The following is a 25,694-nucleotide window of genomic DNA, read 5'->3' on the forward strand; positions in this document are numbered from 1 at the left end:
GGTTAAATCTTGAGGTGAATGAGACATTTTTTAGCTTTGTAAGAATATAACCACAAAATATTGGATGTGAAATACCTGTACGTATAAAATGTCTGCATGTTGATTTATATTTACGAATGATGTCCTTATACCGATAATAAAATTTAGTAAATGTTTGGACTAGTTTGTGATATCAAAAACCCTGGTGTAATAATTTTTCAGTAATACAGAGATTTTTTTCGTTGAAATCATATACGTTGTTACCCACACGAGCGACGAAAGCCGTCAACATTGTGTTATAATCTTAATCACTATAAAAACAAAACAAATCTGTAACAAAGAAGCATTTATTCGTTTACTACGGATCTTCCCCTCAAGGAATATATAACCTTACATGAAGCTGTCATTTGCAAAATCTTGAGGGATTTCGTCGTACAACATTTTAATTATGTCTACGCTGAGTTTATGTGTAAAATAAACATATTATATTAAATTCAAATTAACTTTTATTTGCCACAGATGGACAAAATATATGTATCAAAACTCCAATCTAAGTATACTGGAGTTTTTTTATAATTACTGGGTGCGTGTTTTACAGTGTATTAGATCGCGAACCATTTTCTATAATTAGAATCGTTGGCTCAAATAATAAAATCCTTCACCTTTTAAAAAAAATATTGTATCAAATAAGTTTTATAACAAACTCGCACAATAAATGTGATACATTTTTAGCTAAGAATACAGTAACAAGTTAAAAAGCACATAATAATGACACAAGTCAAAAGTTATTTAAAACAGTAGTCTTTCAGGCATGCATATCAGGTACAATATACTTTGAAATATTGTCATCTAACAGGCCTTCCATAGGCTGGGGTACATTCCAGCATGTCGTGTCCTCTCCAGTAATCACGTTTTGTTTCTGGTCCAAATTCGTGTAGAAACGATACATATGGCCGTCTCCAACTTCCAAGAAATGGCCATGTTCATTACCTTGCTTATCCAATGTAATCTGGAACAGCTTAGTAGATTTGTGTACAAGTTCTCCTAAAACAACATAATTTACAATACAATTATGTGACAACCAAAGCTGGGGTACTTTTCTTAAAATCTTAGTTATACTAGTAATTACAATATATATAACCTTTGTCTATGTGCATATCCAACAAAGGACACTCTCTAGCATTGTAGATCAGAATAGACTTCATGACAGAACTCTTTATTTTAGTGATCTCGTATTTCTTATATTTTAGTATGTTTGGTTTCTCTATTTCTTCTTTAGTTTTTGCTCAAACACGAGAGAGGATAACACATCCTCAAGTAAGGGTAATCATACCGATGAAGAGTGACAATCATCTACTAACTATATCGGCAAAATTTGACTTTTTAACATATCTTGCCTTTTGACCTTTTTTTATTTAAAGTGTTCATCAATCTATTATAATTTAAATCTTATAAGGCATAACGGGAACAAAATATTTCTCCCTAAATATCATAGTTTTCATGATAATAGCCAAAAATGTAAAACAAATGGATTTTTTTTTTTATTTCTGGGCATAAACTCCTATGAAAATTTGTCTAACAGTTTTAATGACGATGGACATTTGGTGGAGCTTATTAATCTGAACCTTTTTGCTCCTTTCAGATTTTCTCTATTTATAATGGTTCAAGAAATAATAGACAAAAGTAATTATTGTTACCCTTATATATGTAGGACTCAAATCTATGGTGGATTCCAAATCTATGGCATATTCCCTATCTATGGCAAATATGACGTCATGCCACACCAAATTTATGGCGGATTTTCGGTGTTTTCAAAATCTATGACAGATTTCGTGTGAATGTAGAACAAGGCGGTATATATACGATCAATTACTTGACTTAAACAAGTGGAAATGAACGACAAAAGAGTCGTGTCTTTAACCATCCATATTGGTCAACCAAATCTTGATGGCAAACAAAACATTTCGTAAATGATAAATTCATATGCCTTAATACATACCATAAGATAGAAACGACATTAAAGATAAGCATTTTATAAACTTTGCATGGTACCTGAACATACATTACAAGAAGGAAGTTTTTTTTTTTTTAAATATTATCAATAACTAGAAGCTCTCAAGAGCCTGAATCGCTCACCTTAAATTTTTTGCTTAAATCTTTCATCAATGATTATTTTGGGTTTTCAATTTATATAAATGGTTTTTCGATCTGTCATATCTTCTTCAAAAGCAAAAACAAGAGTGGACACACAGAAATGTCTCGTTTGTCTCATGTTCATAATATAATTTATGATGAAAGTATAAAAAAAACATTGTATACCCCAAGCATTACATTATTGCTGTTTACAGTTTATCTACATCTATAATAATATTCAAGATAATAACCAAAAACAGCAAAATTTCCTTAAAATTACCAATTCAGGGGCGGCAACCCAACAACGGGTTGTCCGATTCATCTGAAAATTTCAGGGCAGATAGATCTTGACCTGATAAACAATTTTACCCATGTCAGATTTGCTCTAAATGCTTTGGTTTTTGAGTTATAAGCTAAAAACTGCATTTTACCCCTATGTTCTATTTTTAGCCATGGCGGCCATCTTGGTAGGTTAGCCGGGTCACCGGACACAATTTTTAAACTAGATACCGTAATAATGATTTTGGCCATGTTTGGTTAAATTTGGCCTAGTAGTTTCAGAGGAGAAGATTTTTGTAAAAGATAACTAAGATTTACGGAAAATGGTTAAAAATTGACTATAAAGGGCCATAACTCCTAAAGGGGTCAACTGACCATTTCCGTCATGTTGATTTATTTGTAAATCTTACTTTGCTGAACATTTTTGCTGTTTACAGTTTATCTCTATCTATAATAATATTCATGATAATAACCAAAAACACCAAAATTTTCTTAAAATTACCAATTCAGGGGCAGCAACCTAACAACGGGTTGTCCGATTCATCTGAAAATTTCAGGGCAGATAGATCTTGACCTGATAAACAATTTTATTCCTGTCAGATTCGCTCTAAATGCTTCGGTTTTTGAGTTATAAACTAAAAACTGCATTTTACCCCTATGTTCTATTTTTAGCTATTGCGGCCATGTTTTTTGATGAAATGGGAATTAAAACACAAACTTTATTCTAGATACCCTAGGAATCAATCAGATGAAGTTTGGTTTGAATTGGTTCAGTAGTTTCAGAGGAGAAGATCTTTGAAATAGTTTACGACGACGACGACGACGACGACGACGACGACGACGGACGGACGACGACGACGGACGGACGACGACGGACGCCAAGTGATGGCAAAAGCCCACCTTTCCTTTTAGGAAAGGTGAGCTAAAAATGAAAAGTTTGAATTTTCAAATGATATTTATTTCATCGAAAATACATTTTTTTTTTATTCGATGACAATTTCAATTAAATCCGGATAATTGGTCACATCTTCCTTTAAACCATCCGCAAATTATTGTCGAGGGAAATACCTTGATCTGAAATGGTGTTAAAATCTATCGATTCCGTCATCGATAGCGGGGGCAACGATGTAATATGGCGTTATTCAATTGTCACGTTATATGTTACTCTTTTCCCCGGAAAATTTTTCATATTAAAGATCTGCCATAGATTGGAGAAAACAAAAATCTGCCATAGATTTGATTTGATTGACGTTTGTAACTTGACATTTGCCATATATAAGGAATCTGCCATAGATTAAGAACCCGCCATAAATATGAGTCCTACACATATAAAGAAGATGTGGTATGATTGCCAATGAGACAACTCTCCACTGTTCTATTTTAGCCATGTCGTCCATGTTGATTTGTAGGCCGGGTCATATAGGACACATTTTAAAAACTAGATACCTAAAAGTTGTCTTAGCAGTTTCAGCGGGGATATTTTTGCAAAAGTTTACAAAAATTAACAAAAAACTCCTAAAAATTGATTATTAAGGGCAATAACTTCTAAAGGGATCAATTGTTCATTTTTGTCATATGTTGACTTATTTGTAGATCTTACTTTGCAGAACATTATTGTTGTTTACAGTTTATCCCTACCTTTATTAGTATTCAAGATAATTATAAAAATCTGCAAAGTTTCCCAATTTAGGGATAGAATCAACAGATGGTCTGATGCGACTGAAAATTTAAACACAGATAGATATTCTCGTGATGATCAATGATGTATCTAACCTCCATGTTCTTTTTTAACCATGGTTAAGAGGAGAAGATTCTTGTAAAAGTTACGGCGACGTCGGACGCCAAGTGATGAGCAAAGCTCACTTGGCCCTTTTGTGCAAGGTGAGCAAAAAATGAAACTACCTAAGACGTTTGACACCTAGCAGAACAAACGATTTATAAAAATAAAATATGTAAAATATCTGTCTTATCGAAATATGAAACAAAAATATCTGCATTTGTGAGAGAGAAAAAAAAATACTGCCACATACAGGATTCCTACATGATAATACAATTTTGTTATAACAATTCTATAAAGTTCCTCACCAAGTACCCCTGATGCAAACTGTGATATCCCTGTCTCTTTCTCTATATAGATGTTCAAGTAACTCATTGCCATGTTTGTATCCTGTTTCATATGTCGTCTGATGGAAACGATGACGTCATTTCCAAAGTCAATCATCATAGTTCTGTCATGGCGACCAACATACTTCACGATGATTGCAACATTTTCCATTCGAAAAACGGCTTTGTCATCCCAAGATAGGGACGCACCATTGAAATAAATGCTACTAGGTTTCACCACTATTTCCACAGTTGGTTTGCGTAAAACAAGTACCCCGAAGAATGTTTTTAAGTCTCCGTGTTCATTTCTAGCAGTCGATTCCACAACTGCAGCATTGATAGTGACACCTTTAGAAATATTAAAAAGAGAAAAAAAACATAATTTGTGCTGTTATAGTTACAGCTTTAAAACTGGAGTGAGAAATGAAAACAAATATGAAACTATATCTGTTTTAAAATAAAAAGTGTTTCTTGATACAGAAATTTAGAATTTTGATAGAATACATTTCATAATTATTAGTATTGTACCGAGTGATCAAAATTAATTGCAATAGTGATACCAATAATGCTGTGTATCAAAAGCACTGTTTAAAATATCAGGTGTATGTCATGTCAAAATAAAAGTTATAAATTTCTTCATCTAGTTGCACAAAATAATTTGAGTATATGAGTAACGTTTTTACGGGAACTTTCATACAAGAAGAAAGTATGATTAGGTTTCCCTTTTTTGCCCTTGATTTTGGAAATCCTGGAGTACTTAAAATCTTTCAAATAACAGTCTTCTTCGTACTTAGTCTTTTGTTATGTGTTTTTTTGTTTTTTTTTTTTGTTTGTTTTTTTTTTTTTTTTATTTAGTTCCTTTAGTTTTGGAGTTTAGTGTAACTTCCCTGAAATAGTACACATCTTTGTTTAGGGCAGCTGAAGCCTGTAACCAAGTGTGGGAACTTCTCGCTGTATGGAAGATCACTTGGTGGCATTATGCTATTTTATGAATTTTGTTCGAACTGTCTAAACACATTTCCCATTTCCAGCCTCAATTTTATTTAGATGTTTATAAGACGCAAGTATGTACGATAGCATTCAATTTTGTAGACTTTATAACATATTAACAGTAAAGTATTTAGTGCAAATTGCACACAGACTGCTAAAATAACCTAGTTGTGAGATCTTGTAGATGATATTTAGATATAAACCAAGGATTTACCAACAAATATATTTATTCACATTTGTTTTGAAATTTAAATAATGCTCCTTTTATATTTCAAGTATGTGATCACATCACTTATTTCTATGTAAATTGGTCAAAAAAAATGTTAAAAACTTGACAATTGGAATGCTTGATGGTAAAACATAATAAAACAAGAATGTGTCCATAGTACACGGATGCCCCACTCGCACTATCATTTTCTATGTTCAGTGGACCGTGAAATACGGGTCAAAACTTTAATTTGGAATTAAAATTAGAAAGATCATATCATAGGGAACATGTGTACTAAGTTTCAAGTTGATGTAACTTTAACTTCATCATAAACTACCTTGACCAAAAACTTTAACCTGAACTTCGCACTATCATTTTCTATGTTCAGTGGACCATGAAATTGGGGTCAAAACTATAATTTGGCATTAAAATTAGAAAGATCATATCATGGGGAACATGTGTACTAAGTTTCAAGTTGATTGGACTTCAACTTCATCAAAAACTACCTTGACCAAAAGCTTTAACCTGAAGCGAACGGACGCACGGAAGGACGGACGGACGAACGGACGAACAACGGAGGCACAGACCAGAAAACATAATGCACCTCTACTATCGTAGGTGGGGCATAATATACTAGACTGTGTGTATATTCTCAGATTAGAATTTCATAAATCTATTTGTTACAAACTTTAAAAAAAAATCTATTATTCAATATGATACTTCAATTAAGCCGGTTTTTGACTCATCTTGTCTCCTTCATTGATGTTGTTGATCAATTTGTTGGTATATAAACGTCAAGTAGCAGACATTTTATATATGCTAAGGACACATACCTAATATATTTGAATTAATTATCAAATAAGTGTAATTTGAAACATTCAAAAATCGCATGCGCGTCTGTAAAAACTGGTTGATTTAACTTTAAAAAAAATTCATAAATGTTAGTTATACTTCTATTTTCGAGCAACAATGTTTCTTTTTTTCCTTTTTTTACATCGTATTAGTTGCATTTCATACTATATCTCAATGTTATAGCCTGTGATCGTTGCTCACTGCTCGACAGTAGACCTATCGACGAAGTTTTAGATTGGGCCAGGAAGCCAGGCTATCAATGTTAAATCTAACGTTGATTTGGATCTACATTATCGATGAAATAAATATGTCTTCACATAAAAAATTCAATAAGTTAACTCCCCGAGGGTATCACCACCCCAGTAGCCAGTACTTCGGTACTGGCATGAAAATACGGATTTTTGTGTTATTAAAATTTACTGTTACAAAATGATAGAAATTATTATAAATTAAGGAATGTATCTCCCTCAAGCAAAGCTCTGATTCCTTTCACGGATTTGGCTATACTTTTTGGACCTTTTGGATTACAGCTTTTCATCTTTTATATAAGCTTTGGATTTCAAATATTTTGGCCACGAGCATCACTGAAGAGACATGTATTGTCGAAATGCACATCTGGTGCAAGAAAATTGGTACCGTTAATTTTATTACTACCACTGGGTCGATGCCTCTGCTGGTGGACTATTAGTCCCCGAGGGTATCACCACCCCAGTAGCCAGTACTTCGGTACAGGCATGAAAATACGGATTTTTTTGTGTTATTAAAATTTACTGTACAAAATGATAGAAATTATTATAAATTAAGGAATGTATCTCCCTCATGCAAAGCTCTGATTCCTTTCACGGATTTGGCTATACTTTTTGGACCTTTTGGATTATAGCTCTTCATCTTTTATATAAGCATTAGATTTCAAATATTTTGGCCACGAGCATCACTGAAGAAACATGTATTGTCGAAATGCGCATCTGGTGCAAGAAAATTGGTACCGTTAATTTTATTACTACCACTGGGTCGATGCCTCTGCTGGTGGACTATTAGTCCCCGAGGGTATCACCACCCCAGTAGCCAGTACTTCGGTACTGGCATGAAAATACGGATTTTTTTGTGTTATTAAAATTTACTGTTACAAAATGATAGAAATTATTATAAATTAAGGAATGTATCTCCCTCATGCAAAGCTCTGATTCCTTTCACGGATTTGGCTATACTTTTTGGACCTTTTGGATTATAGCTCTTCATCTTTTATATAAGCTTTGGATTTCAAATATTTTGGCCACGAGCATCACTGAAGAGACATGTATTGTCGAAATGCGCATCTGGTGCAAGAAAATTGGTACCGTTAATTTTATTACTACATTTTTTGTACCACTGGGTCGATGCCTCTGCTGGTGGACTATTAGTCCCCGAGGGTATCACCACCCCAGTAGCCAGTACTTCGATACTGGCATGAAAATACGGATTTTTTGTGTTATTAAAATTTACTGTTACAAAATGATAGAAATTATTATAAATTAAGGAATGTATCTCCCTCATGCAAAGCTCTGATTCCTTTCACGGATTTGGCTATACTTTTTGGACCTTTTGGATTACAGCCTTTCATCTTTTATATAAGCTTTGGATTTCAAATATTTTGGCCACGAGCATCACTGAAGAGACATGTATTGTCGAAATGTGCATCTGGTGCAAGAAAATTGGTACCGTTAATTTTATTAACTGACTTTCAGGGGAAAACGAATTCTTAGGAATTGACAAACTATTCATTAACTGTTTTATTGAAGTGATGTATGAATTCAAGAGTATTATAAAACAAGGATACTTTCAAGATACAGTACTTGACACTGGGTCTTTCACCAACTGGAGGATTTCACCATTCTTTGCTTTGATATTAAAACAAACGGGTAACTCTAGACCTTTCATGCGAACCATAAAGTGTGGATCTCCGCCAGCTAAAACAGGTAACACATTTCAAAGTTAAATAGTATTGCTAAATAACATATTTTAGTACGTGCATTTGAAGTTTTTTAGACGGAAACCTTTAAAATGTCATTATAGCATAACGTTTGTCTAAGAACAAAATATTTTAATTGCAACACAGTTGTAAGACATTTTAACTCCTTTTTTTTTTTAGAGTTTTAGCAAAATATATGATTAAAAAGAGCAACATTTGTATTAGCATCAAAAAGTCAAAGCTCGTTATTAAACGGATGTATGTTTTTGATTGACTAAGATTATATGAATATCATATACATGCTTCCTCTATTTCATCATTGTTCCATTTTTTCTGTGTTCCCTTGAACCTAGAGAACAACAATCGTTGCAGAAAAAATACTGTTTTTATCATTTAATGTCATGAAACACAGTCAAGAAACCGTACAGTTAAAATTAGGTTTATGGAATATATACTCCCTGAATAGATTTAGCTGCCTAATTCATGTTTACCTTATTGACTTAACTCTATGATTTTTATCACACTAAAATATTAATCAGAGATTGCAATGAAACTTTAAACAATTATGCATGGAATTGTAATAAAGTATCAACATTCTCGTGTTTTTAGACGAACTATATGAATAAGTACGAAGACTGCAATACAATATGTCTTATATTATTTTGCCAAGAACTTAAATTTAAAATATGTGGAAACAAAAAATGTCACAGAATTTATAATCTTTATCAGGAAAAAATGTTGTCTGAAAGTACGTTGCATTTTTAACAAATGGTTGATACAGTCAATACTTTATATATATTGTATTGTGTAATGAAATACGTAAGAATAGATAGTTGATGCAAGCACTTAAGTGTCGTTCGAATGAATCAGCAAATCAAATGTCAACTTGAAGGTGAGATATTATCTCACGAAACCAAAGGATCGCTAAAGGTCGTTATAACAGAAAGTAGAATGGAGTGTTTTAAAATATCTCAAAGCTTGCACACAGGATCTATATTTTAATCATATTGTATAAACATCAAACTAACAATAGCAGTGTAGACTATATTACTGTATGTTAAAGTACCTCCCCCACTGAAACTTCCTCCCGACGGGCCTCTCGAATAAACCGGCAAAGGCGCGCTATACATGGAAGCACTCCCAGGTTGCCCATGATGTTGTACTGGTGAATTAAATGACTGCCCAGACACCGCAACTAAAACAAGTAAAACAAGGAATTAACATACTCATTAACAGAACGTTTAATCTTAGATCGACGTTTCTGATATATTTTTGCCTACATATCATTTTCATGTCATTTTTTCAATTGTTAAGGGTAAACTTGACAAACTAGCCGATTTTTGTTTTTGCTCTAGAATGGAACAGTTTTCGTAGATTATGTAACTCATTCTTTTAGATTTAGTACATTTTATAAAATATGAATTTGTTTTAAAAATTATGGTCACATCAGCTTGTCGATATTAAAATCAATACTTTGAAAAAAAGGCTTGTTTATAATTCATATTTGAAAAATAATTACTCATGTACCAATACGAAATTAGAAGCTGTACCATTTGATGACTAATATTAAATCTTGTACATTATTTTCAGTGCATAGCCTTTTTTGTGTCTTCAAATTCTTCCATAAAGTGCAATGAACCAGTTTGAAAAAAGGGAAAAAAGACATTGTTTACTATATTTTCTGTCTTTATTATCGGTTCACATGTGTTGTATTACTACATAAGTTAAACTTGGCTTCTATATTTCTGTGAAAATAATCTATTGACAAAAAATAAAAATTACATTTACAGGAAACCAAACTTTAAATTTGTTCAATCTTATGTTCATTTACAGAGAGACAAAATTATTTTTTATCTAAATTTAGAAATAAATCTGTTTTGAATAACAATTTGTATTGTAATACCGTATAGCGGGTTATTTTCGCGGGTGTAAAAGTTCGCGATTTTCATTGAATAAGGTATACGAAATATGTTGGCGGTTATTATTTTGGCGGATTCAAAACTTTTATCAATACCTTTGTGTGTACACATTTAATTTGGCGGAATTTATTTTGGCGATTTTGTTCTTTCCGCGAAAGTAAGCGAAAATTTGCACCCCGCGAAAACAACCCGCTATACGGTATTTTCGTTAGAAATATTTCAATTTACACTTCATTTTTATAGTAAATAACGTGAATGTGTTCCCAACCTTTTGTAGTAGGAGTAACCAGATTTGTCAATTGTTTTCTTGTAAACAGAAACTGAGATGTATATGCACTAGTGACGCAAGTGCTTGTGTGAATTTATTTTTATTGAACATTACGAGGAAAAACGATCGGGCATAGACACTGTTTTCCCGTCCGGACCACGTGCACTCCACAATCCGAATTGGGTTGCATTCAATTTTATGTGCTTCTATGCAATATTTGTGTTACATTTCTTGTCTTTGAGTATTTTTATGTAAGTAATGGTGCTTCTGGGTTTTTTTTCCACACATAGTTTTTGATGACAGCATCGGTATCTATACTATTAAACGAGAAGACCTCATTTTGTGTGTCGCTTCTATTCCACGATTTTTAATCACCATGCCTCTGTGTTCTATAGGTAATATGCATAGTCGCATTTGTCATCCATTCTTATGATTATTCAGATTGACTTATTTTTGGAGAAAAACGACAAAAAAGGAGTCCGGATATTGATTCCGTCATCAGACTGACTTTTAGTCATAGATAAAACTTCCGGTTTAAAACAACCAATCGTATGATAGATAACAAAAATCGAAAAATAAATAAGCAAATCAGAGCGTTCTCCATATCATGGTGTTTAGATCGCAAGAACCAAAACTATTATACCTCCTTAGAGAGGACAATTATTTTACACGTTTTATCTACATGTAAACTACGATTATGCTACTTTAATATATAGATCCTCTCTGTATTCAGTCTACTGTTTTCTTTGAAATGTTTACTATTTAAGGGGTCATACCAGTTGCATATATATTAAAATAAGTAAAACATGTGGAAACAAGAATGTGTACATAGTACACTTATGCCACCTCGGCACTATATTTTTACTAACTTTCGAGTTGATTGGACTTCAACTTTATCAAAAACTACCTCGACCAAAAACTTTAACCTGAAGCGGCAAACTCCGGACAGTGATCGTTTCCGTTCCGGAACTATTTTCCTTTACTCCATCAAGTGTAGAGTAGTATGCGGACCCGTATTCGAATCGGAACTGGAACTGCCGGGAAGTTTGCTGAAGCATACAGACGGACGGACGTCACAAACGAACGAACGAAAGCACGGATGTACAGACTAGAAAACATAATGTACATAAATGGGGCATAAAAATTTATTGTTGAAAGTGAAAGTAGTGATTTGGCAAAAATGAAAGTAGGATAGAGACTAGAGGGAGGCAAGACCTTTTTCGGGACTTCGGGATCGGTTGTTTTTAAGCTCGGGATCTGGGGATTGATCAATACGGGATCCGGGAATATATTTTTCTATTTCGGTATTTCGGGATATGAATTTCTTTAAATTCTGCATCTCAGGATTCATGTTTTTAAAAACCGGATTTCGGGATCAGGACCCCTCCGACCATCCCTCAAATTAGCCTTAGTCGGCCTTAATCATTTATATATAAGATTCGTATCCTACCTTTGGCATGCAAGTTAATAAGGCTCTCAAAAGAAAAAGCGCTGATGGATCCGATTGTCCTAGAAGCATATTTTATTAATTAGACTAATAATGGTCTATATATAAGTAGTTACATTTATTTCATGTTTGAAGCGGTGCAAATTTTTAATTTAATTTGACTTTTACCAAAAGATGCATTGTAGCAAAGGAGAAGAATAATTGTTGTCTGAGGCCAGAAACACGAAAATAGTTGAATTTAACAGAAAGGAAACAAATATCGAACTTTGGAAAAAGGGAGAGGGCTTTTGATACCTTTTCTGAATATCTCCAGGATACATAATTATCTTTTACAAACATCATACTACAACAGTTCAAAAGCTGTATATGCCCGCGATTTCGCGGGTGTGTTCTAGTCTTCTTTGAAAAGAGGGAAGAAAGAAAACCAGAGGGACAGTCAAACTTATAAATCGAAAATAAACTAACAACGCCATGGCTAAAAATGAAAAGGACAAACAGACAAACAATAAGTCTGTAATTGTATATTATGGTGTGTTTTATGAAATCATAAAAAAAAGAATCTTACGTTGTGCGTCTTCGTTTTCTTCGAATGATCCGACATCTTTTTCATCTGGTTTTGTAACGATCATTGATGTCAAGGGTGTAACAAACTTGTACTGTAAATAAAAATGTAGTGGTAATGTAAATAAACTCATCATAGATAGCAGGATTAAAATTTTATATTTACGCCAGACGCGTGTTTTGTCTACATAAGACTCATCAGTGACGCTCGATTAAAAAAAATGTTTAAAATTACGGCCAAATAAAGTACGAAGTTGAAGAACCGACTTTTCTATTACTTTCCTACTTTTTTATTACATTCCTACTTTTCTATTTATTTTTAAGTCTTTTGAAATACATTTAAATAGTACTGTAAATGTGGAATATCAATTTCAAGTATGATATGCTCAATTATCACATAAGACCATGCTGTTAATAGTAATTAAATCCAGATAGCCAATGTATTGCAAACAATTGTTTATTCTACATCCTAAAAATAGTTGAAGAGTAAAATTAATGTATTTCACGTCAGTAGTCAGCACTTCGGTGTTGACATGAATATCAATAATATGGTCATTTTTATAAATTTCCATAGATTACCTTAGACGTATTTGGCATAACTTTTTGGAATTTTGGGTCCTCAATGCTCTTCAACTTTGTACTTCTTTGGCTTTATAACTATTTTGATCTGAGCGTCACTGATGAGTCTTATGTAGACGAAACGCACGTCTTGCGTATTAAATTATAAGCCTGGCACCTGATAACTATATATACCTTAAGAGACAGATCTAAAGCTTTTTGGTTCAATTGAGTTTTTTCTTCAGCATTGTCAACTTCTATAGCAGACTCCAACAGTTGTTTTATCGTTAAATATGCCCATATTCTTTCTGTAATTTTGTGGAAATCTTCAGGTTTTGTCAGTTCTGGAACACCTTTGTTTACATCTGAATCAAGAGACAGTTCTATATGTCCATCAGAACCGTCCCCAGTTACAACCAAATCCACTTCATTGACATCATCATCAGACATTTTACCAGCAATGATTAATTCTTTTCCATCGAAAAACGTATCAAAATTCAGCCGTGTAACATTTTCAACAACTTTATCGTCTTTTCCAAGATATTTAAATGTTAAATTTTGTAACGTCGCAGACGATATTTCATCATAAAATCCTTTTATTTGCAAAGAAGAATCCGAATCTTCAAAAATTCTTCTGGCAATTCCTTTGTTCTGAACAGCAAGCTTTTTGATGAAGGTATAATCAGCATTATTCCCAAATGCAAGACTGAACATTGTTATCCCCTTTGTGTTATATGTTTTCACGTTTTTTAGAATTTTGTTGCTGGGTGTTTCTGCTCTTCCATCAGTCAGAAATACAATCAATTTGATACGTTGTGTGTCGAGTTTTACGTTATTTAGAAACTGTATTCCTTTCTCCAAGGCATCATTAGCTTTTGTTCCTATTCCAAAAGTAATTATATTTATTAAAATAATTATCGATTAATAATCTTTCTCGCATCGTAATTATAGACGTGGACCAAAATATGTTTATTCTGATTTAAGCTTTTCTGCTTCATAATCACCGATTTTTATTAAAACAAAATAGCAGAAAACCGACTTCTGGTTGTGTTATGATTATTTTGTTGGGATTTTCGGTTGTCATCTTTTAAACCCGAAAAAAAGAACAACGGGGGCTGTATTTTCTTTCTTTTTCTTTGAGTGAAGCGGGTTTTCTTTCGTTCGTTTTATGTAACTCACATAAAGGTATGTAAACTTTTTGAACGTAAAACTCTTATAGGGAGGGGATCGGATGTGAGCAATCATCATCACAATTACTCCCGTAGAATTATGGAGTGATGGGTTAAATCCCCGGTGGGATAAAACTAAAGACTGGATAATTAATAGTGCGTGCTTCTCCACTAGGCACGCAGCATAATGTAAAAAAAATCGACTCGGGTTAGAATAATGTGTTTCGGGAAGGTGATATGTCTATCTCCACATTATTTACTTATCCTGATCATCATCATCCAGACAGTTATTGAAAATTTCAGCAAATAAAATTATGGTGTATTGGTATAGGGACTTTCAACACATTTTATTTTATCTATTCCTAGAAATTCAGGTGACCATATGTCTTCAGTGTTTTTTAAATTCATCTCATTATTTACATGTTTTCTGAAGGTATATACAATAATAAAATCTAGTACAGTGTCTATTATATAGTATACAAATAATCAAGGTTACCTCCATTGGCCGCCATGTTTTTACTAAACTCTCTGGCATTATGTGTTGTATTGCTATTTACAGAAACTAGAGACTTCTGCCAAAGTTTAGATTTTGAACTGAATTCCATAATATTTAATCTGTCTTCTTCGTTTAAGTCTTGCAAAATCTTATCCATGGCATCACGTTGTTGTTGGATTTTCACTCCCGACATTGAGCCGCTTACGTCTAGAATGAACAGAATGTCTTTCGGAATCGGTTTCATACCGGACGGTGCAAAGAAGTGGACAAAGTATCCATCAACAACCTATAATAACAAAATAAATAATGATATTTATTAAGAGTTATAATATAATTATATAATACAAATGATATCTGACGAAAAGTTTAATTATGGCCGTTACTTCGCTAGTACGCCCACATCTTCTGTACGCATCTGCAGTATGGAACTATATCGAAAACATCACATTGACTCCCTAGACTTGGTCCAAAGAAAATGTGCTAGATTTGCGACATCAATATACAGTCGAGAACCAGGGACAATTACAAACATCATGAAAACCCTAGAATGGCAAACGCTTGAATCTATACGGAAATCCAGTAGATTGAACATGTTCTACAAAACAACAACATCTGGAAAGGATGCAGTCAACATACCATCATGCGTGAGAAGACCATCTACCTCAACACGGCAATAACATTCAGAAAATTTCACTCAGATCAGTACCTCCACAGATTCCTACAAATACAGCTATATACCTCGCACTATTACCGACTGGAACAGCCTGCCTCTTGAAACCTTCCAAGCTATGTACTTCTCTAGAATTCTTCAAGGAGCAACTTCGGAGACTGCAGCTGTTTTTTTTTTGTTTTTTTTTTTTTTTTGCACTTGTAAATACTGAGCAAGTTCGTTGACGTTTGCACAAAAGTATCTGCGCTATGGATACATGTAATAAAGATTGATAGTGCATTTATAAATAGGTTGTGCAATTTGAACTTATTCCCATGCACATACTTGCTCTTGCGGCCAAACTTCATATGTTTTTTCTGACATTGTTCAAAAACAAAACACATGACATTAAAATACTTAAGTTTACAATAGTGATGTTTAAAATGGATATGGTTTAATTTAAATATACTGTTGTTAAATGTTCTTCAGACAGAAATCATTTTAATTGAAGGAAGGAATTTCCTTCGTGTTTGGCTCTGATTGTTTTCCGAGTTTGGCTTTCCAGTTTTATTTTATTAAGTCTCCCAAACAAAGTTTGGAGACTTATTGTTTTTGGTCAGTTCTTATTATTTTTATTATTATTCTTCTTCTTCCTTTTCCGCCACTTTAAAAAATGAACTTGTCTGCAGCGTTTCTCCAAAACCGCTTGTCAGATTGACTTAGGATTTCATAAAATGGTAGACTAATATGTCTAGGTGAGCCATCAATCTTTCGTTTGTGCATTGGGGTCTATTAAGGGGTAATTTGGGGGGTAGAAAGAAGGGAGGGGTTTACTATAGACTTTTATTTTCTAAAATTTTGAAATGAATATAACTTGAAAACTGTAAGTGATAGATACATGCAGTCTTCAGAAATGATTATAGGACAATAAAACAAATCACATGAAATATAGGGGGAGTCCCTGGGAGTTCATCCCCACCCCTTCAATTTGAGAATATGCTTATATCTTGTAACCGATCCAGATCCTTACCCCTAAACCATATATATTCCTGATTGGGACAATAAAACAAATCAAATGCAATTAAAGGGAGGTCCCCGGGGGTCATCCCCACCCCGTTCCATTTCATAATGTGCTATTATCTTGTAAATGGTCCAGATCCTCACCTTTAAACCATATATATTCTTGTAGGGGACAATAAAACAAATGAAATGAAATTAAAGGGAAGTCCCTAGGGGGTCACCCCCCCTCTTCTTTAAAAACTTGTAAACGGTCAACATCCCCACCCCTAAACCATATATATTCTTGTATGGACAATAAAACAAATCACATGAAATTAAATGGAAGTTCCTGGGGGTCACCCCCACCCCGTTCAATTTGAGAATGTACTATTATCTTTTAAGCGGTCCAGATCCCCACCCCTAAACCATATATATTTTTGTAGGGGACAATAAAACAAATGAAATGAAATAAAAGGGAAGTCTGGAGGGGGTTACCCCACCCCCTCTTGTTTGAAAACTTGTGAAAGGTCAACATCCCCACCCCTAAACCATATATATTCTTGTAGGGGACAATAAAACAAATGAAATGAAATAAGAGGGAAGTCCCTAGGGGGTCACCCCACCCCCTCTTGTTTGAAAACTTGTAAACGGTCAACATCCCCACCCCTAAACCATACATATTCTTGTATGGGACAATACAACAAATCACTTGAAATTAAATGGAAGTTCCTGGGGGTCACCCCCACCCCGTTCAATTTGAGAATGTACTATTATCTTTTAAGCGGTCCAGATCCCCACCCCTAAACCATATATATTCTTGTAGGGGACAATAAAACAAATGAAATGAAATAAAAGGGAAGTCTGGAGGGGGTTACCCCACCCCCTCTTGTTTGAAAACTTGTGAACGGTCAACATCCCCACCCCTAAACCATATATATTCTTGTAGGGGACAATAAAACAAATGAAATGAAATTAAAGGGAAGTTCCTGGGGGTCGCCCCACCCTGTTCAATTTGAATACTTGTAAATGGTGGAGATCCCTACTCGTAAGCCATATATATTCTTGTATGGGACAAAAAATCAAATCAAATGAACATATGAATGGCGAGTTATGGGAGCTTTGTTTGGGAGACTTCGTAACAGCATTCTGTTACAATTACTTCTTGTTTTTTTTACAGCTCTTCAACGTTTATTTTAGGTTTTTGCCTTTAACATCACCGAAAAGACATGATTGATTGTCAAAATGAACAGCTGGTGTAGTATAATTGGTACTGTTAATGTTGTTACTTTCACTGTATGGATGCCTCTGTTAGTAACTTGGTATAATTCAGGTCGTTAGCTTTCTCACAGACAGTTGAATTGTTTCTTATTTTTCATGCCGGAGCCTTTTATAGCCAACCATTAGGTAAGGGTTTGTTTCCTCTTGCTTACATCCACTTCGTCACGTGAACTTGGATAGTTGTTGCATAAGCAATCATACCACATCTACTTATTGTTCTATAGTTGTCAGCACTTCCAAATTAACAGGAATTATCCTAGTCATGTCATATTACATTTTATTACTTAACTGTTCTCAAAACTTTAAAATGGTCGAAATACATTTATTTAAAAAAACAGTTGTTGGCATGACACGGGTTATGTTCTTCTCATATATTTTATGATAGTATGATACTAAACCCCTTACGGGAGGGATTGTGCCTGATATTCATATGATGAAGATATAATCTTTCAATCAATTTATCTGAGATCTGGAGCTGGCATGTTAGTTATACTGCTAGTAGTCTGTTGTTATTTAGGTATTATTGTCATTTTATTTATTTTCTTTTGTTACATCTTCTGACATCGGACTCGGACTTCTCTTATACTTAATTTTAATGTGCGTATTGTAATGCGGTTTACTTTTCTACATAGGCTATAGGTATAGGGGAGGGTTGAGATCTCATAAACATGTTTAACTCCGCCGCAATTTTGCGCCTATCCCAATTCAGGAGCCTCTGGCCTTTGTTAGTCTTGTATGATTTTTTATTTTAGTTTCTTGTGTATAATTCGGAGTTTAGTATGACGTCCATTATCACTGAATTAGTATACATATTTTTAAGGGGCCAGCTGAAGGACACCTACGGGTGCGGGAGTTTCTCGCTACATTGAAGACCCATTGGTAGCCTTCGGCTGTTGTCTGCTCTATGGTAGGGTTGTTTTCGCTTTGACACATTCCCTATTTCCTTTCTCAATTTTATTAGTACTAAGAGTTTCTAGCCCAGGAAAATTACTACCTTAGCTGTTTCTGACAAATTTCTTTCGGAATTTCAGGTCCTAAATGCTCCTTAACTTTGTACTTTATTTTGCCTTTAACTTGTGTTGCAATAACTGCAAAATATATCTGGCTAATAGCATTTCCCTTGATAAGGAAAATCACATTTTTAGTTTTATAAATAGGTCTATAAAATCAGTAAAATATTAGATCTGGTTTTATTTTTCCTACCGTTTCTCTAACTTCATAGGCTTTTTTTCAAAATCACAACATTCAAGTTAAACCAGAATGTAATAATTTCTGAAACATGGCATTATATCAACTTTATATTAATCTTACCAAAACCTCTCCGCCATCAAATTTTCTTTCAACTTCATATTCAATCACAAAGAGCCCGGATATTCCTTGGTCGGATTGCTGTTTTTGATCATCTGTAGTAGGTGCATAATGAATCATCGCTGATTTTGTTGTTGGCCTATTAATCGTCACCAAAGCATTCTTGCCTTCTAAAACATTAAATACACAATGACTTACCATGTCCAATCATAACTATTTAAATATAGAAAACTGAAAAATGATTTATAGTATATCTGTATATGAACAAAAATGTATACGCAACCATAACAAATGTTAAATAAACGCTACACTTACGATTTTTTTTTTTTTTTTTTTTTTTTTTTTTGTAAAATGATGTACCAAAAATTCTTTTGATGACACATATTTGATAAGAAATGCAGGAAAATGTTTCAATGATAAGGCTTCACAAAACCCAAAAATGAATAAAGTTTTGGAATTAATTTTGAACTTGGGTACTAACATTTTTTTTCTTTACAGAAAACAGACACATTAAAGTACCATTAACGCTTTTTTCGGTGCAAATTAAACATGCAAACTTTGATTTCAGGACCAAAACAGGAAAGTGAAACTTTATGATGCCGTTTTAAAATCTTATATTGAGGGCCTTGTAATAACATTTTGATTTTTAAGAATGTCTACATTTTTGAAGTATAGATCTCGTATTGTTTTTCAAGGATTTCCATTTAATAGGGCTCGTTCTTACAAGGAAGGTTTTGGCTCCTATTGGTTAAATTAAAATCACGAACACCATCATCAGTTGGTTGACAATAATAATGATCACCGGATGTATACTTCTGTTAGCAACACATCAAGTGCCATATGTGGAACAGGATCTGCTTTCTTTTTGACGCGGTTTATTTTGTAAAATGATTTTTTTGTTATGTATTGCAAAGGTCTTATTTAGTCGGTCTTTTATCGACTGATGAGTTTTGATTTGTTTCTTTTTGGTACCTTATTATAATTTTTTTGTCATTTCATGCATCATGTGTTTTTGCGGATGATTAAGCACAAGGAATATCTTATAATGCTTACGTCATGCATGTATGTGAATACTGTTTTCTTACCATCAATACTACTATCAGAAAGTATGTCATTTCTAATCGGTGGCACAGAGACTTTAGTGATATCCCTCGACTCGTGTATAGCTACGTCTATCTTGAAATCTTCTACTATCTGACCGGGGTCAATATATATGATATGCTCATATTCCCCGTAAACTCGCTCCAATAATTCTTGGTAGGTCAGATTGAACGTTACTGAACTCTCGGCTGCAACGTTAACCTCAACACTGAACCGGTTGGTATGCCTAGGTCTGTAACGAGATAGCTTAATGTTTGTAAAACCATGGAAGTATACTTCCATCATACTCCCATGGTAAAACAGAATCAAAGTCTGTTAACAATGATGAAGGACTGTTAATACAATTTAGAGTTGATACTTGAGGCTATCGTTAAGACTAAGTCTTATTCAAATTAGACAACTTCTCCTTAAAACAAAAGTGTTTTGCGTTCTATACGCTTCAGAACAATTACAACAACTCTTTAAATGGTCTGTTAATTTTGGGAAAGAAATCCAGCATATTTTACGCTTTTAAGCCCGTCTACTTTTGTGGACAACACAATTAAAGATAGACACGATTTCAAAAGGAAACGGTTATGTGTCTTTAAGAAACCATAAGTATTTGTAATAATGCATTTATGTGTTACTGGTAAATTATTGAGTCAGGTATCTTCATTTGTTACACAAGTTACTTACTAAAATCTTTACTAAATTCTTTCAAGGATACACAGATGTGGTTTGCAAGTTTGAATGTTCCTGTAGAAAACTTAGTTCTAAGGTAAGGAAGCTCAAAAGTCATCTTAATCTTTACACTGGTGTGGTTTACCAAATCTGGAAATTTATTTGAGCTTTGGTGACTAGTTTTCTCATTGGCAATCATACCAGATCTCCTTATTCTCTTATAGTTGTGTACATACTTTTGTGAAACGATTCCAGCTGTTTGTCCCTTTTTCTTTGCTGTTTCGTACTTTTTCTTTGCTTTCTCCTTCTCATTGATTTCTCCTGGATATAGTTTGCCATCAATCTCCCTGTTTATTTAATGATAATATTATTTAATAAAAAGGACAAAAGGGATATTATATGAAATGTAAGATAAATATAAATTGAGTATACCTGATCATGAATAGACAACATTTCTTATGACGAAACATTAAAACGCATATTACAGGAACAGTGTAGATTGATCATATAGGGCATTAAGTCGCAAAACAACTTAGACGAACCCAGAAGCAACTAATCCGAGTTTGTATTACATTTTTGTCTGCATAGTATATTGATTCATAGAAAACGAAGTCAAAGACGGTCCATAGTAGAACTGTGATCTACTGTTTTCGTTTCATTCAAAATTTTGAAAAAAGTTTTGTTCAAAACGAGACGTATGGAAAATTATTGTTTTTCAAATTTTATATTTCTTTGTTGTTTTAGTAACTCACATGACAAACTCGGTGATGAATGCGGCATCTGGAAGAGTAACGTCGAATTTAGCTTCTACAGACTTGTTATCGCTATTAGCTACAGTACTTGTAACAAGTGTTGTGGCAAACCTATATCTGATATCAGATTGAACATGAAAAGAGGTGATTTCTAGGTTCTGAAATGAAAAAAAAGTTTAAGCTGAAAAGCTGCATACCAAAAAGCAAGCATCACTAAATTCATAAGTTTCTTCTGAAAGAAGTATAGTTTGAACATGGGAATAAAAAATAAGTTATAATACATCACAAGTATTTAAAGATTTGCCTGTGTTTCCTTTTGTGTCAATGGCAAAAATAGTGCATGCATATTTAGAATGAAACATAAGAAAACTATGTATGTGATAGTTGTAAAAAACGGAGAAAAACCCTTTTGTAGTGACATTGTTTTGCTTGGTTGCTGTCCAATTTCACTGGCAAAATAGTTATAGTGTGTTTGACTTAAAATTGTATCCGAAAAAAAACTTAAGTAAGTTCGATCCTTAAGGCATAACCCTTGAGCAGTTAGAGTTGCTCCGCAGAGAATAGTATCATTGCAAACTAATACATGTTACATCATGAACATTTTTTTATTTTGTGGATTTTAATATCCTAAGTTTTGGTATGAAAATGTCTTAGTAAAGGTTTGATACTATATAATGGTATCTGTTGTTTCGATGTAATAAAATATTAAAGCTGACTCGAGAAAAGTGTTGATGAAACGATAAGGAATGATACAAAATTGTGCATAACAAATACCAAAAGCGAAGAAAGACAGTTTATATAGCTATTTTCATTTCCAATTCACAACGAGGCTTTGCACATTAAACAATATATCACACAAGCGCCTCACTGTAAATGTAAGACAATTTAGCAATATTTCTTTTCTAAAAATTATAAATTCATAAATTATATAAGACATGATTATCTAACAAGAACTATTATAAAGTGCCCGAAAATCCCTCAACACAATAAAAAAAAAACAGTTGTTGTTCTTCTTCTTTTGGTCAACAAGGCTTCAATACTACATGCTGTTGATGTACAATGATGTAAGCATTTACAAAATCAACGGACATAACAAATATAAAAGTAATGTATGCATAAGGGAGATGACTTGTCGAAGTGCACAAAAAAATCAATAAAAATAACGTGTCTGGTCCAAGCTAGGTTCACACTGCCGATATGATCAACTCGATCAATCCCAATCAAGACAAATTACGTGATCAGGAGACGGGTCGAAGAGACTTGTCAATCGACAAGGATGTTCGGGATAGTCTACCCTACTCGTCATCGATCTGACCATCTACCCGAGAGTTTTTGACATGTCAAAAACAATCGAGTAAGGACCGAGAAATTAGTCACTCGAGAAGAGATCGGGAATACGTCGAGTAGCGGTCGAATTGATCAGGAAAGGATCATGTAGAGATCGGGATTGGTCGGAAAAAAACAAAATTTCCGATCAGTACTCGATCATTTCGACCTTTGATCGACTAATGTCTGACCATTTCGGAGTGGTCGAATGTTGTCGCAAAGGGATAGGGTATTGGTCGAGTTGGTCTGGGGTAAAATAAATATAGAAGTCGCAGTGATCTGGAAGTGATCGCACATTGGTCGAGTTAATCTGGAAATGATCAGACATTAGTCGAGCAAAGGTCGAAATGATCGAGTACTGATCGGATTTTGTTGTATTCCGACCAATTCTGATCTCTACACGATCCTTTTCTGATCAATTCGACCGCTACTCGACGTATTCCCGATCTCTTCTCGAGTGTCTTGCTTCTCGGTCCTTACTTGATTGTTTTTGACATGTCAAAAACTCTCGGGTAGATGGTCGGATCGATGACGAGTAGGGTAGACTATCAAGAACATCCTTGTCGATTGAGTCAGAACAGTCTCCCGATCACGTAATTTGTCTTGATCGGGCTTGGTCGAGTTGATCTGATCGGCAGTGTGAACCTAGCTTTAAGCTTTGCGTTAACAGTCTTATTGTCAATGGGGTCCTTTACATAGCGTGAAGTTGAGTATGGTTGAACTCTAAGTCGATCGCGATCTCGCTAAATCAACCCATTGAGATACAGCTGTGTGGTGATATCATCAAATTAACGAAATTAAAATAAATGTATAAATCTAAATTGCGGTGAAATAATAATACTTTCAACGGGATTAAATTGAAGTAGGTTTAGTGGATACTTGAACAACTCTGGACCAGGGATATTATCGGCTTGTATATCAGAAAGACATAATTATTCCTTGCCACTTGATTGCAACCTATTCAATATATGTACTGTTAATAAAAATGTCAAGTGCATAGTGCTTATTCATAATTGAGAAACATATAAATAATTGAAAAATGAGTCATCCAACTTTTCAAACTAAAAAAGGAAAAAAGTACTCATATTTTATGTGAATGAAATAATGTTCGTAGTGGTAAAGAGTACTGCAGATTGCTTCCTTTCAATATATTTGTTTAAAACATACCAAAAGAAGGCAGGACTATTCGTTTAGTAATATTCTGCGTGGAAATAATGAAAATGCTAGTTTTTTTTTCGATTTAGGTTTTCAAATACATTATCGTTATTAATCTGTGAGGTAGAGGGCGCAATTGTCGCCTGAAATAATTTCACACCAATGTCATTTTAATAAGTTTTTCAAAATAAATCTTACTTCACTTCACATTATCACAGCTTCTTTTATAAGTGCACTTTAAAATTCTTTAAAAACTTGGCTGATTTTAGTATATTTAATATACTCAAGCTAAAAAAAGTGCATCATATAGAATAAGGATCTAAATAGAAATCTCAAAACTATCACAACTTCCATCAATTAAACATGAATAAAGGCGTCAGTTCGAAAAGGATAAGGACGATTTCAGTTAAATAGACATTAGAAAAATAATGGAAAAGAAAATATAAAAATAGAGTAATGAAGTCTTTTGTGCAAAATATACAAGAGTACTCAGAACTAGGTCCATTTGAAAATTATAGTTTAGTTTTGTAACCAATGTCTGTTCATTTCAATTAATATCTTAACGAATGTAGTAACAAATGAAGCACTGACCAAATGTAATCATATTCATGGTACCTATTTATCTGCAATAGATGCGCATTTCGATAACAAATATCTCTGTCCAGAGTGATGCTCGAGTCCACAAAATATTTGGACATCCAAAACTTATTAAAATAGTGAAAGGATTGTAAACCAAGAACGAATGGAAGTTTAGTCAAAGACGCGTATGGAATCTGATCTTTACATGTACATTTAGGAGATGTATAATTCCTTGATTTAAACAAATTCAACAGCAAATTTTAAAAACACCAATGTCCGCATTTTCATGCCTGTACCGAATTCTACTTAGATAAAACTCATATATTTATTTAATAATTTACCATCTGCTTGTTAATTGAAAAAAAGGAACGTTTGCATTGTGAACATCATTGATAAAATTCAGAATGGAAAAGGGGAATATGTCAAAGAGACAACAACCCGACCAAAGAGCAGACAACAGCAGAATGATATACTTGATATTCTTTAGATGTGTTTCTTATCTTAATGTTTTACTTTGGAACGTTTCCATCGGTGGATCATAGAGAGGGGGCCCGCGGATATTCCCCCCTTTTTTCCCGATTTTTTCCCCTTCATAATGTGAACGTTTCAAAATGACTGGATCCACACCTGGTATCAGAAATTCAAAAATATTGTTACCCCTCTTTTTTGTGAAAAAACATGCTTATTCTGCATTTGTACATATTTCTGCATATATAAATGTCTGACAATAGCATACTATACAAATCAACAGGCAATAATAAATTACTAACATTATTATATTATTAAATGAAAACAACAACATTAAAAACTTACATTACTTTTGGAATATACAACTGTAAACAACAGAAAAACTAAACATGTAAATCTTGCATCCATGTTGTTGCCTTGAGAAATTACGATTCACATAAACATCTATTTGTATCTCAAGTCTTTAAGATTGAATGACAATGATGTAAGAAGTAAGTAGGGTTTTCCCT

General features: G+C 33.7%; 1 protein-coding gene across 1 annotated transcript; it reads right to left on the reverse strand.

Annotated features, from left to right (window-relative positions):
- Nucleotides 1–312: 312 nt before the first annotated feature.
- On the reverse strand, nt 313–25,694 carry LOC143076164 (inter-alpha-trypsin inhibitor heavy chain H3-like). The gene is made up of 12 exons (XM_076251853.1): nt 25,531–25,694; nt 21,658–21,815; nt 21,142–21,252; nt 20,230–20,477; nt 19,148–19,314; nt 14,911–15,196; nt 13,441–14,126; nt 12,692–12,782; nt 9,559–9,687; nt 8,377–8,490; nt 4,477–4,842; nt 313–1,023 (listed from the first exon to the last, which is right to left on the reverse strand). The coding sequence occupies exons 1-12, from the start codon at nt 25,591–25,593 to the stop codon at nt 785–787; spliced, it is 2,658 nt and encodes an 885-aa protein (XP_076107968.1). The 5' UTR covers nt 25,594–25,694; the 3' UTR covers nt 313–784.

The sequence above is a fragment of the Mytilus galloprovincialis genome, chromosome 1 (assembly GCF_965363235.1).
Source record: "Mytilus galloprovincialis chromosome 1, xbMytGall1.hap1.1, whole genome shotgun sequence".
Taxonomy (NCBI): domain Eukaryota; kingdom Metazoa; phylum Mollusca; class Bivalvia; order Mytilida; family Mytilidae; genus Mytilus; species Mytilus galloprovincialis.

What these genes read in the sequence shown, in the direction of transcription:
- LOC143076164 (XM_076251853.1), bottom strand. Translation starts at nt 25,593, where the DNA reads ATGGATGCAAGATTTACATGTTTAGTTTTTCTGTTGTTTACAGTTGTA. An exon ending in TTCATCACCGAGTTTGTCAT is followed by an intron (nt 21,253 to 21,657) that starts GTGAGTTACTAA and finishes TTAAATAAACAG; the next exon opens with GGAGATTGATGGCAAACTAT. An exon ending in TTCTGATAGTAGTATTGATG is followed by an intron (nt 19,315 to 20,229) that starts GTAAGAAAACAG and finishes TTAATGTTTTAG; the next exon opens with AAGGCAAGAATGCTTTGGTG.